At 38.0% G+C, this 13,108-nt stretch overlaps 1 protein-coding gene across 3 annotated transcripts in view; it reads right to left on the bottom strand.

Annotated features, from left to right (window-relative positions):
* LOC144512721 (dystrophin-like) overlaps positions 1 to 13,108 on the bottom strand; it is a 377,468-nt gene that overhangs the window by 103,707 nt on the left and 260,653 nt on the right. For all 3 annotated transcript variants that reach the window (XM_078243603.1, XM_078243602.1, XM_078243604.1), the window contains 2 exons: positions 9,945 to 10,008; positions 6,905 to 6,968 (listed from right to left, as the gene is read on the bottom strand). In XM_078243603.1, the coding sequence (XP_078099729.1) occupies positions 6,905 to 6,968; positions 9,945 to 10,008 (128 nt within the window). The remainder of the gene's footprint in view (positions 1 to 6,904; positions 6,969 to 9,944; positions 10,009 to 13,108) is intronic.

Below are 13,108 nucleotides of genomic sequence, written 5' to 3'. Positions count from 1 at the left end.
AAGGATGGGAAATATTTTTAACATGACTTTAAAATCGACATCCACCAAGACAAAATGTTTATGTTATCATTAGTTAGCTCGTTCTTGTTTCCTAACTGTGTCGCGAGTTATAGGAGCTTAGGAGCTTCATGGAGACAGCTAAAGATAATGTTAGCTGCCCTACATCTGAAGCTGAGTAGCTTTGACTTCATATATTACCTTATAATAGCTGTATTCTCAATAACATGACGATCTGCAAGAAACAGGTTGCTTTTAAATCACAAATAGCAGTGACAGTACCGTTTGGCTTAGTTATCAATGCCGTTAGCATCGTGGCTAACACTTTTGTTACTTAGTTTATGACAAATCGTTTCAACTGTGCTTTCTAACATGATGTCATTGTGTTAACCGAGCACCGTTAGCCTTTATAACAGAGCCGCTTCAATACACTTGTTAGATAATGTTACATTACAGAGTTCTCTGTTGATTTGTGTTTGTCGCTGTGTGCTCATGGTGGAAAATGATAGTAAACAGAGAGTGGCATGTCCGAAATGCGATGCGCCGTGACGTAGGTCCCCTTCAAGGCCAGGCTAATGTTGGAAGTCCCTCTAGTGGACAGAATGTGTAACAACAACAACCAGAAGCTTATAGTGGCATTGACTATTGAGTAGTATAGTACATATTAATAACAGGCTGCATTTGAGCATTAAATATTTGAATATTAAAAAAAATAACAAATTAAATTCAAATGGTATTATAGATGAAGATTGACAGCTCTAATAAATATAAGACACTATTAAATACATTATAAGCCAATAGTTTAGGGCTAAATAACATTTAGCAGACTTATGCAACACTGCATTAATCCACCTCAAAGTATTAAAAGTCAGGATGAAACATTTTGTCTGCTTCCTTTTAAATAATAACCCTAAAGATTTTACATTTAAATACATGTCTGTTAAGTCACTAATTATTGCCAAATGAGGTAACACAATGGTGATTGAGCCTATGGCCGAATGATAAAAGCCCTTGCTTTTGCAGTATTATGAGCTGGGTATGTGTGACTACATTTCCAGGAAAAAATCACAAGCAGCAGTACACACAGGTTTCCATCACCCACAGTGGTTGGTTCGCAACAGACTTGCTCTTCAACTGCCAACTGACTGAAGTCACATAGGTTACACTGTTTGGATCTCTGGGAAGTGAGATCCAAAAACACACCTGCAAGTACTGCTTATCACCATGCCAAATAGAACGAAACAGAGATCTTTGAGATTGAATGTGACCTGCTGAAACAGAATGATGGGACAGGACATTACACTGGGATTTTGAGAGAAATATACCAGACAAGTTTTGGTATTTCTGTTTGTGTGTATTACAGCATGCAAAATATACCTAAAAGTGAAAAGATTGTTTTATTTCTCTGAGGGAAATTTGAGGGAAAGAACTCAAGCTTTAAACCCATATAGGTTTTAAAGAAAAACTTATTTTTCTCTCATCTTAAATATGTGGGTTATTGATAAGATGCATAAGATGCAACTTTTATTTTGTTTATGCCAATGTGTATTACATTTATTGAAATCAATAATAATAATTATTATTGAACTACTCTGTTCACACAGTTAATTACACTTAATATTATTTTATGACGTTTCAAGGCTTGTTTAGTACAAAAAAAAGCGGAATAATTATTATTTACTTTAGAGATAGTCTTGCTTGGTCAGACCTTCCTCCACAGCGCTGCGAAAGAGGCGCTGGCTAGTCCACACAGCATTCCGGGATGGGAGAAAAAAGTGCTGTGGTTTATTGGCACTTCTTTTAACCAATCACAATCGTCATGGGCGGTGCTAAGCACCGGGAAAAGCCACAAAATAGCCTAGGGAAAGAACTTGTTTTGGTGGAACATGTTTTAGTCGTGCAACAGAAAACTCAGATTGGACAGATAGTCTAGCTAGCTGTCTCGATTTACCCTGCAGAGATCTGAGGAGCAGTTAACCATAGTCCTCAGAAATTGACCAGAATTTAAAATTCGAACACAAAAAAACCCGGAAGGTAACAGACATTTGGCTAAAAAGAGTGAAATCTGGCAGAATTTCATACGGCAATGGAGCCATCCCGGAAGTGGAACGTCGTGGATATAGACTACTTTAGAGATGACCTTTGAGAGTTTGATTTCCTGTTGACCTCTGTGTAATCACGCAAATAAGAGGAAGAAGAAGAAGAAGAAGAGAAAAAAGAGGGAAAAAGAACAGTGGAGTAGAGCAAAGTCCAGCAGACAGTGAGAGACAAACCATATAGCCTGGCGTTTAATGTGTATTTTTATATGCATAGGACTGTAAACTGTTTTCCTTAACATGCGGCGAGTGTAAGTTTGGGACTGTTACTGCTGGCCAAGTGTGGTTTTGTTGGACTGTGAAGCAGCTTAGCTAAAACGCTGCCATGGCTGGAGAGACAATGGTCGCATTCTTCGCCTGCACGGACGGACCAGAGCGGAGACTGTACTCGGGAGAGGTTTTGGAGGTCGACGCGGATGTGTTGCTAAGGAGGTTCTGCTGTCTGCTATGCTGCTGCAGACTAAGACAGGTCTGAAACACACAGGAGGTACTGCTGGCCTTTTTAATTTTTTTTTTTCATGAGCTCCAACTTTCAGCGCCCCAACAAAACTTAATGCAAGCTTGCTTAAAAAGCAAACTAAAACAAAAAGTGCACTCAGGTTAGGGTGACCAGACCTCCCGGTTTGACCGGGACAGTCCCAAGTCTGAGTTGCGTGTCCCGAGTCCCGACAAAAGCGTGTCAGAACGCTAAAATGTCCCGGTTTACACCAACCAGTCAGCGATTACATAGCCGTCGTGGTCTTATTATAGCCCGATCATTAACTAAACCCATGTAGAAAGACTAATAAAGCGTCCAGCGTATGATTTTAACAATGTGTGTGTGTGTCAGTCAATCGTAGCGGTCTGCGTCATAATCTGTGCAGCCAGCGTTACAATGTATATTTGTAAACATTGTCGCAATGTCTCTTCTTATCTGTCTCATTTTAACCAGTCCCTCCAGGTCCGCTGGAAAGTCAGCAGACGAGCGCTGGGTGGAAATGTTCGCGCATTTCAAAAGCAGGGAGATTCCGTTCAAAAATATATGTCTCCTTTGTCAGTTCGCCATGTGTCTACTTGGCACAAATGCTCCCGTTGAGCGGATCTTTTCGCTCATGAACCGAATGACCATTTCCACCTTAAAGACACTACTCGTCACACGGGCCAATTTTGCTGACACCTCTGCGCAATTTCACAGTAGGCTTTCAGCCAACAAATTGATTCTTGAGCAAATTCACTCCTCTAACAAATATACGGAATGAATGTTTCCAATAGGGAAGCTATCTGCTCTATCAAATGAGATTACATTTGTGTGTGTGTGTTGTTGGTTAGAAAAACACTGGAAACACGTTACGGTAAGGGTACATGAATTATCATGAATTCATGCATGAATTGATGTAGGCCTACGTATTATTATGCATTATGTAATTAATGATTTATGTGTTACTGCATTCCTTAATATCCCATGAATCATCAGGAATTGACATGTTCATAGTCTGTCATTCGTGACCTCATAGATGAACAACACAACTAAAGCATTAGGTACGTGGGAAAATCATTATGAATTATTAAGCATGATCAAGATCATTTTTCTGCAAAAAAATGTGGTCATCACTGCACAAATTCTGATTTGAACACAACTTGTGCATAATGATGTACCCACCTTACCTAACGCTTTAGTTGATGTGTTGTTCACGCATGAGGTCATGACTGAGAGGCTATGAACTCATGTCAATTCCAGATGATTCATAAGATATAAAGGAATGAAGTAATGCACAAATCATGAATTAATTCATGCATGAATTCATAATTCATGTACCCTTACCGTAAAGTGTTACCATAACTTTAGTTCAAGCCTGGGGCAGCAGTTCCAAATAATCCGTTTAGTGCCATGCAATGAAAAATACCTTTTCACAAAGTTTTTCACAAGTTCAGTCGGTGCATTTTCCAAAAGAATGCTTTAATTCTGAAAAATAAAGTTGGTCCCACACGAAACTCACTCAATGTCTTTTAATATTATTTCTGAGATATGTAGGCTACATACCAAGAAAATTCATGAATATTAACTGAGCTACCCCATTATGTTGTGAGCAGTAGGCCTATGTGTGCTGTTGGCAAAATTGTGTCTAATCTGTTTGTGTCTATGTCTGACCTGGGCTGGCACATGTTCACGTTAAAAAACGTGTGCGTGCACAAGCACTAAGGTCACGTGCAAAGTGTCCCGGTTTTAGTTGCGGGAAATCTGGTCACCCTAACTCAGGTTAACACAGACTAAAAACTAAACTGGGATTTCTCTGTATTGATGTGAATTACAACCTGCATTCAGTTAATACAAAGTTGAAACTGAGATACTGAATTTGTGTTGTTTCTCATTATACTGTAAAACTAAATTAATGTATTTTGAGCATTATGTTAATATTATATTTGGTGATTAAACCAGGATTGTTCTCTTAGACTCTTACTCATTATTAAAGTCATAACGAGAGTCATAGCTTACCCTAGACAGGGTTTATTATACAATCAGATGTCTCTTTCACATTTTACCAAGTATGGAGTTTAAGGGTGTAACACTGTGATTACTGCATACAGTGTTTTTCATATTACGAGCCTATGGTGAGAGGGTTACAAATGCTACTTTGGCAATCTGTTAACTCACATAGTGAGGTGTAGACCAGTGTAAAATGAAAACGTCACCCAACTCTTCTCTAGTAAACCTCTCTTTTTTTTCAAGGTTTTCAGCTTGCCTTCATCAGGGTGGTGTCATGTGGCTTATAGATCACTATAAATAATGATTAAAAACCCAATTACAATATTTATATCTAGTGGATGCAGAAATATGAATGACCAGATCTACAAAACATAAAACATTACAGACAACTTTTCAACATTTGTTGTAGCATAATAGTCTTTAATCTTAACCGATCAGTGGGTGCAAAGGTTGAATCTCTTGAATCTCTACCACATGTAGTACTTTAATGTTCTTCGTCTTTGTTGGGAGTTGTTTACCTACATACATATTAACTTTACTTAGTTTTTTCCACATGGATATGTTAACAAATGAATGACATTACTTATTTAAGAACTCAAAGACCGTACTACATGGTGTATAAATGAATGGTATCCAGTTTCTTAACATTTCATGGAAATTAATCATCCATCCATCTTTCCTGAAATATATAGGAATTGAGAAGTTGATCCCTAAGAGTGAGGTACTCTGGATTTTAACATTGGGCACTTTAAGTCACAGAAGGTTAAATGAAGAACTACACTGGAAGCCATTTTTGTAGAGTCTGCTGGATTATATTTGTTAAGAATTATACTAAATTTAGTTCAGCGATGGATGTATTAAGGACAACCACAGATTGACATTGAAATGAGTTTGGTTTATCCATAAACATTAGGAGAAGGAATAGTCTTAGTGAGTTTGAGAAAAGAGGTTTAAACAGTACAGGATTTGCTGCTTTGTATAAAAAATAAAAATATTCCACCTTTTTACCCACTGATAGGTTAAGATAATGTTACGGTCTTTCTCTAGGCCAGTTGGTCTTTGGACTTTAAGTTTATTTTCATTTGACCATGTGACAGTTTTTGAGTTCTTGTGTTTACCTCATGTGTCTCTGTAGTCCTTACCTGCTTGGCTCACCCTTGTCAGCCTGTCTTTGCGTTATCAGTCCCTGTTGTATTGTTCCCACTGTCATGTCATTTAGTTTCCTGTTTTATGTTGTCATTCATTCCCTGTGTTAATGTTTCCCTTCTTTGCTCCTGGTTATGATTTACCAATATTTTTCTGTGTTCTCTGTGTGGTTTTCCTAGTTTCTTCCTTGTGTATGTTTCATGCTTCAGTTTCTTGTTTTATTTTGTAGTCTCTCTGTTTCTCCTGTGTAATGTCTTGTTGTACTTGTACTTCCTGCCTTGTGTTACCCCACCTATGTGATTGTCTGCCCTGCTCTAGTCTATATCCTCAAAGTTCCACTTCCGGGATTGCTCTAGTGCCGCAGGAAATTCCAACGGATGCACGTATTTTCGCAGCGGCTCCATGCGGAGCTTAGCGCCGCCCATGACAATTGTGATTGGTTTAAAGAAATGCCAATAAACCAGAGCATGTTTTTCTCCCATCCCGGAATGCTATGTGGACTAGCCAGACCCTCCTCCGCTCCACAGCGTGTGGATGGTCTGGCAAACCGAGACTAGCCCTGCTCTAATGTGTTTCACCTGTTCCTCAGCCCTCTTGTCCCCTGTCCCTCGTTACTACCCTCATTACCATTGTGTATTTAGTCTGTTTGCTTTCTGTGTCTGTTGAATTCATAGTCATTCGTTGCCAGTCCTTTGTTGAGAGATCTCTGCCTGTGCTAGCTGTATTTCTGTGTTCCTGGATATCTCTTCCGGGCTTTTACTGTGTTTGGATTTTTCCTCAATTTATGTGGATTGTAAGTTTACTTTAAGTTTCATTAAAACATTCATACAAACTGCTGCTCCCTCCTTGTCTTTCTGCATTTGGGTCCAAGCTGGAACCTATTTGTGACGAATAGGTTTATGTGTGATTTATTAAATTGTTTTTGCTAAAGAATATTTTGAAAAGATGGTTGTAATATTGCATTTATATTTCTCTTGTCAATTTAGTTTGTTAAAAGGTTAACACACTAAAAGGTTAGTACACTCAAGTAAAGAAAACAAGTTAGAAATTTGTGCTCCTTCCACAACATTTAACCAGACCATTAGCCAAGTGTCAAGCATCTGTCAACATCATTAGAACTAGTACTAACTGATTAGGTCAGAACTGTTACAATAATAGCGTGAAGAGATATGCTGGCCACTGCTCAGAGGTCAGTACTTACTTTATGTAGTAGGGCACGTTGTTTGGGGAGATGCCCTGCTCGAAGGGGCTCTCTACAGATCCTGCTGAGACAGAGAAACAAGGGTCACAACAATTATTCAAACAGCCTGCAGGCTATTAAACATTTCACACACACATTTTACTGCAGGATCAACATCCTTTAGGTCTAACAAAAGCATTTTCATCCAGGAAATATGTATGCAGCAGTTACCAAAACATCACGTGTAATGAAAAGTTTTCTTAAAACAAATATGCACAATAATGAAAAACAGCATGAAAACAAGAAATATTGCTAATTATCTTACTTATTATGCCCACAAGTGTTGGCACACCAACTATTAAAGCAGACTGTGCTTTCTGGGAATTGTCAACACAGAATGCATCTCTGACCAATTGGATCGCTTGGCTTAAACTACCCGTATACGCACTATTGTGCCCCAAGGGTAAAGTTTGCTGCAGTTAAAAACAATGTTGTGGGACAACTGTTCTCACATCATCATCACTGCTGTTTTTATTATAAACTCATCACTATCTCTTTCTCTCCATTATCAAGCTAGATGGAAAATGTATATATGAACAAATGTGACACTGTGAATAGTGTCTCATCCCCAAAAACTTTGGGGATTAATAATTCAATCTATGTTTTTTCCCTTGGTATCATTACATTTGTTGCCATCTTTTTCACCATCTTACTGAATATATAATTACTATTTAACCCTATTATTTGTATCTGAAGTGTTAATTTCACTTTTAGTTTCTTGCTTTTCTTTTTCTTACAAGCCTGTCTGTGGTTCATACCTTTTAATCACCGCCATGAGCGTATGCGTGATGTTGTGATCTTTTGTTATCTGTGGTCTTTTAATTACTCTGCAGATGAGGTGTAATTAAACTAAAGAGAATTGATGAGAAAAAGCAGCTAGCAGTTTGATGAGTGGCTCCAGGTGGGACATCCATAAATGAAAAAAAAAAAAACATGCTTTATAGTGTTATATTTGTGTCACTTGCCTCTTGAATGCTAAGTCTAGCTCTGCATTTCTACATTACCCCTGTCCTATATTTGTACATGCAGCATATTTGGCTAGAGAGAGTAATAGTGATAACAACACTAAGTAAGAGAAACAGTGATAGCTGTTGCTTGTGGCTGCTTTACGTTCTTTTGTTGTGTGGCATTCTTGTCTATTAAAGATGCTGTTGTTGGAGAAATGATATCTCTGCTCCTTTGAAAATAGATGTTAAGTAAAGGACCGTTAAGAAGTGACTCAAAAATCTGTTAATTAACTTGACAGTTGGCTGAAAAACAGCAAATAACATCCTAACTGTGACCACCAATAGTCTTCACCATGCCCTGCTTAGCAAATGGTCAAAATGAACTACTGTTGCTACACCTTCAAGCTTTTCATTCGAACACAGCACATAGTTTACAATAATACCGATGACACATATCACTCAAAATTCGTAGTAATTAAAAAAAAAAACTAAAACAATATGTCCTCGGTTTTACACAGAGCTAGACAACAACAGACTTCTCATTTCTTGCCATGTTTGTTGGATGACATGTAATGTTGTTTGCTAATGATATGCGCATTAGCCTAAAAGTAATACCAGTTTACCAGTGTAAGTAACATGCTAGTTAGTTGGGCCCGCTAATGCTTGTGGCTTATGTTAGAAAAAACAAATACACTGTTTAATTAATTGTTTTTATTAGGGCCCGAGCGCCGACAGCGCCCCATTGAAACTGAAGGAATTATTATTATTACGGCAAATTAATCACCTTTTTGAGGGGCTTAACATACTCAAAAACTCACCAACATTGGCGGTCGCATCAAACCTGGTGAACATTTACGTATTTTAAGGGTTTCGTGAATAGGCGCACAAAAATGGCGAGCTAGCGCCCCCTACAAAGTTAAAAAAATTTAGCCCCTGCAGTGCGTTTAACGTAGACTAACCATATGCCCCGCCCCATATGCTTAAACCACGCCCCTTTTATAACTAATGACCCATTTCATGTAGAGTCTTGTGTGAGGTATCATTGAACTCAGCAGAGAGTTTGTTTGTCATTGGTCATGATTTGGCCCGCCCCCTATGTTCAAGCCACGCCCCCTTTCATAACTGGTGACCCGTTTAAGGTAGAGTCTTGTGTGAGGTATCATTGAACTCAGCATAGAGTTCCCTTTTCATTGGTGATGATTTGCCCCACCCCATATGCTTAAACCACACCCCTTTAATAACTAATGACCTGTTTCTTGTACACTATTGTGTAAAGTATCATTGAACTCAACAGAGAGTTCCCATTTTCATTGGTCATGGTTTGGCCCGCCCCCTATGCTTTAGCTACGCCCCCTTTCACAGCCAATGAATTGTATTAATGTATCATTGAACTCAGCAGGGAGTTCCCTTTTCATTAGTGACGATTTGCAGTGTCTGAGTGCCACGCAAATGCACGGTCGCAAGGAGTAGCGTCCGCCAGTAACCCCAAAGCAACGCAGAGGAGCTAGGGCCCATCCAACGCTGCTTGCAGCTTTAATTTAGTTTTGATTTTGGAAAAGTTGGTGAAAAAAACACAACCCAAACTCTTTCATTTAATGCAACAATCAATAAGGGACTTAAACCCACATGTGACTGTGATACAGATGAGAGCATCGGTTATATTGGGTTAAGCACTGGGTCATATTAAAAACTAACTCAAACTAAAATAAACAAGCTGCATAAACAGATCAATACACCATCATAGACTCAAGTAGCAGCAGATGAGAAGGAATCTTATAGGATTCATGTTCTCTTTCCCTCTTCACTTATTCAGCTATTCAGTAACCTATTGACAGTCAAGCGATGTGTCACTGTATCACATCTATTGCTAACACGTCACTTATTGAGTGCCACTGAGTGATGCTGCCAGGAGGTGGGTGACTAATTTTGTCTAACACATTTTGTCTTATCTCGTTCTTACACACACACAACCTGAGTATTTTGTTAACTGTCAACAGTCTGATGTATGCAGGTAGGTGTGTGTGCACATTTGTGTGTGAGTGTACTTTACTCACCATGCAGAAGGCCAAAGTCCCTGTGAGCATCCGTCAGCTGCTTTAGATGTTCATTGATGGAGATCTGACGGAGAGGACAAATCAATTTAAATGAAACCATTATATACTTAAGTAAAGAGCAGTAAGCAGACGTACAAGAATGGGCAGATGGAGGAAGAGGAAGGCAAGGGGGGACAAAGACAAGCATGGAAGAGATAATTAAATTTGTAGTGAAGGAATTAGAGAGGATACAGGCTCCTGTGCATCTCCTTCAGCTCTGAATGAGCTGTCTATCTAGATGGGGTTGAGATAATTGTGCCAATTAGCGCGGCTCTGTAGGTACACACAGCGAGGTGGGGCTAAGCCAAGGGGGGTGCACACACTTGTCTCCTGGCTCCCAGAGGCCGGCATTAAAATCCTATCTTTAACCTAAAACAAACAAGAGGTCAAGTAGAAAACAAGATAGTTTTTTGTAGTATCAGAATACTGGGAAAGTCATATTTGCACATCTATTTATGAAATATTACATCCTGTGGTGATGCATCAAGGAATGTAGGATATATTACAAGATTTACATGCCCAAAGTTGCAGTATCAGGCATACTGAATACATAATAATAATACATAATAAAAATAAATGCCTACGGTAAAGATGATTAAGTCTGGGCGACAAACACACTACTCACACAAGAACAAAATATGTTAAACAGATATCTAAAAACAACAAAAGGTAATTCATACAAGTTTGGGGTTTAAGGCAGTGGTTCCCAACCTGGGGTCCGGGGACCCCTCAGGGGGGCAGCAAAGATCAGAGGGGGTGCGCAAGTCTTTATCTGGTTTGAGGTTGAGGTAAAAAATAATAATATTTGCACGTTAAACAAATTATGATAATACACTAGAATATATAATGTATACAAAAGTCTGTATAAAAACTATATATTTTTGTTCTCGCTTAAAATTGTAGGCAGGCTACTTAGTAGGCCAAACCTCCAGGACCTCTTAACCTGTGGCCCTTGCTGTCATCAGGTCAGCTGCTAGCTGCTATCATCCTCATTTTTCCTGCCGCCACGGCATCACTATTTTATGAATGAAACATGGCGGAGAAACGTAAAAGTGCTGATAACTCCTCTGTATCAAAAAAGAAAGTAAGGCTCTATCTCGAGAGTTACCTCAACTTCGGTTTCGGAGGGGGGGCTCAGCTTTTCTTAGACATAAGTAGGGGGGGCGCCAAGGAAAAAAGGTTGGGAACCACTGGTTTAAGGGTTGCACAAATGGAAACTGCTCTGGATAAAAGTGCTAATAAATGCAGTCCATTCCATTGTATATATTGGGGTCTATTTCCATCAGCTGTGGTAAATTAATTGGTCTCCTAACAAATGCAAGAAATTATATCCACAAGAATGATGGGCACATATCATTCATGTTGGTGTGAAATAATGATTTAAGTTTCAAGTTCTTCATTATCATATCCACAACAATTACAGAGAAGCAGTCGTTGGCAATCTGGGATCTCAGGCTCACTCCAACAAAAAAAAAAGAAAATCACACAAATAAAAAACAAAAACAAAATGAGAATCTAAGACATAAAATAATGCAAGTTAAAATATAAGGATGAAATATATCAATAAAATAAAAAATTATTAAAGTAATATAAATTTGTGGTAGACAGTAATTGCAAATTAATAAAACTGAATGTAAACAGGAATGTAGTAAATGTATATGCATAGTGAGAAATATAAATATACATACACACCTACAGCCCTAATATATATGTGTATATATGGTGTGGTATATGGTAACACTTTATAATAATGGTACATGAATTATCATGAATTCATCCATGACTTCATGCATGAAAAAGCATGAATTAGTACATCGTGAACTATCAGTAATGTACAAGGATTAATTGTATGTCATGCATGACTTAATGCAAGAACAATACATTAATTAATGCATCACTTAAGGTATTTGAATCATCATGATTTCTGATTTATTAATTATGTTCAGGTCTTCTACAAAAAACTGACCAGTTTGTGGCCCTTCAAATAAAGTGCTGACCTGGTCTTTAACATTGATAAATCATATCTTATTAATACATTTTAAAGATGGACCAGGTCAGCACTTTATTTGAAGGGCCACAAACATGATGAAGTTATGAGGAATTAGTGTTTAGTTAATCATGATTACAACACTACAATTCAGTTTATTTAGCCTGGCACTTCAATTAGAGATTTACCTATGAAGAAGACATGAACATCATTAATAAATCAGAAATCATGATGACTGAAATACCTTAATTGATGCATTAATCAACATATTGTTCCTGCATTAAGTCATGCATAAGATACTATTAATCCTTGTACATTACCGATAGTTCATGAAGTACTACATAAGTGAATTCATGCTTTTTCATGCATATGTACTGTATATTAGGGCTGTCAATAAATTAAAATATGTAATCACAATTAAAAAAAGTACGCCTAAAAAGTACTGTATGCTCAAAAATATGCTGAAAGCATAATGTGACAAATTCAAGCCCATCAAGCAACAACAGATGGGCATATTTACCTAAGGTGACCAGATTTCTGAGACAAAATCCGGGGACATTTTCAGCTCAGAAGCGTAAATACTCCCAAACAGGTAATGTTTTTATCTTTGTAAACTTAAAACAGGGACACTGCCCCAGGGCCCCCTAGGGGGATCCATGGGCATGCTCCCCTGTAAGAAAATGTTGTCTATTTTAACGTTTAAATGCATCAATCTGGTGCACTTTGAAAAGAAATTCAGAAGTTAGACTTGATTATTCTTATCTATGGATGGAAATACTTGTGCTGTAGCCTGAACTATTTTGCACTTCAGAATTTTAACCATGCACACACAGGTAGAATAGTTTCTTCTTCATATTTTTGCATTAATATCACTAGGAAGCATACCAGTAGAAATATATATTCATATTTGTAAGTGGGATATATATAAGTATGTGTGATTGTCTGGAATCTGGCAATATAATAACCATTATGGTGGGATACACTGGCTAAGCAATTTACAAAAATGTCTGTGCTGACATAAATAGTTTACATGAGAATACATTATAATTTGTGTATGTATGTAGAAATTTTGTTGCAATTTCAAAACCGGATTACCCGTGAACCACTTGTTGCATGTGCTGAGTGAAGAGTTTGTGAG

This window comes from Sander vitreus, chromosome 24 (assembly GCF_031162955.1).
Source record: "Sander vitreus isolate 19-12246 chromosome 24, sanVit1, whole genome shotgun sequence".
Lineage (NCBI taxonomy): Eukaryota > Metazoa > Chordata > Actinopteri > Perciformes > Percidae > Sander > Sander vitreus.
Note: the sequence above shows the minus strand (reverse complement) of the source record. Positions and strands in the feature narration are given on the sequence as shown.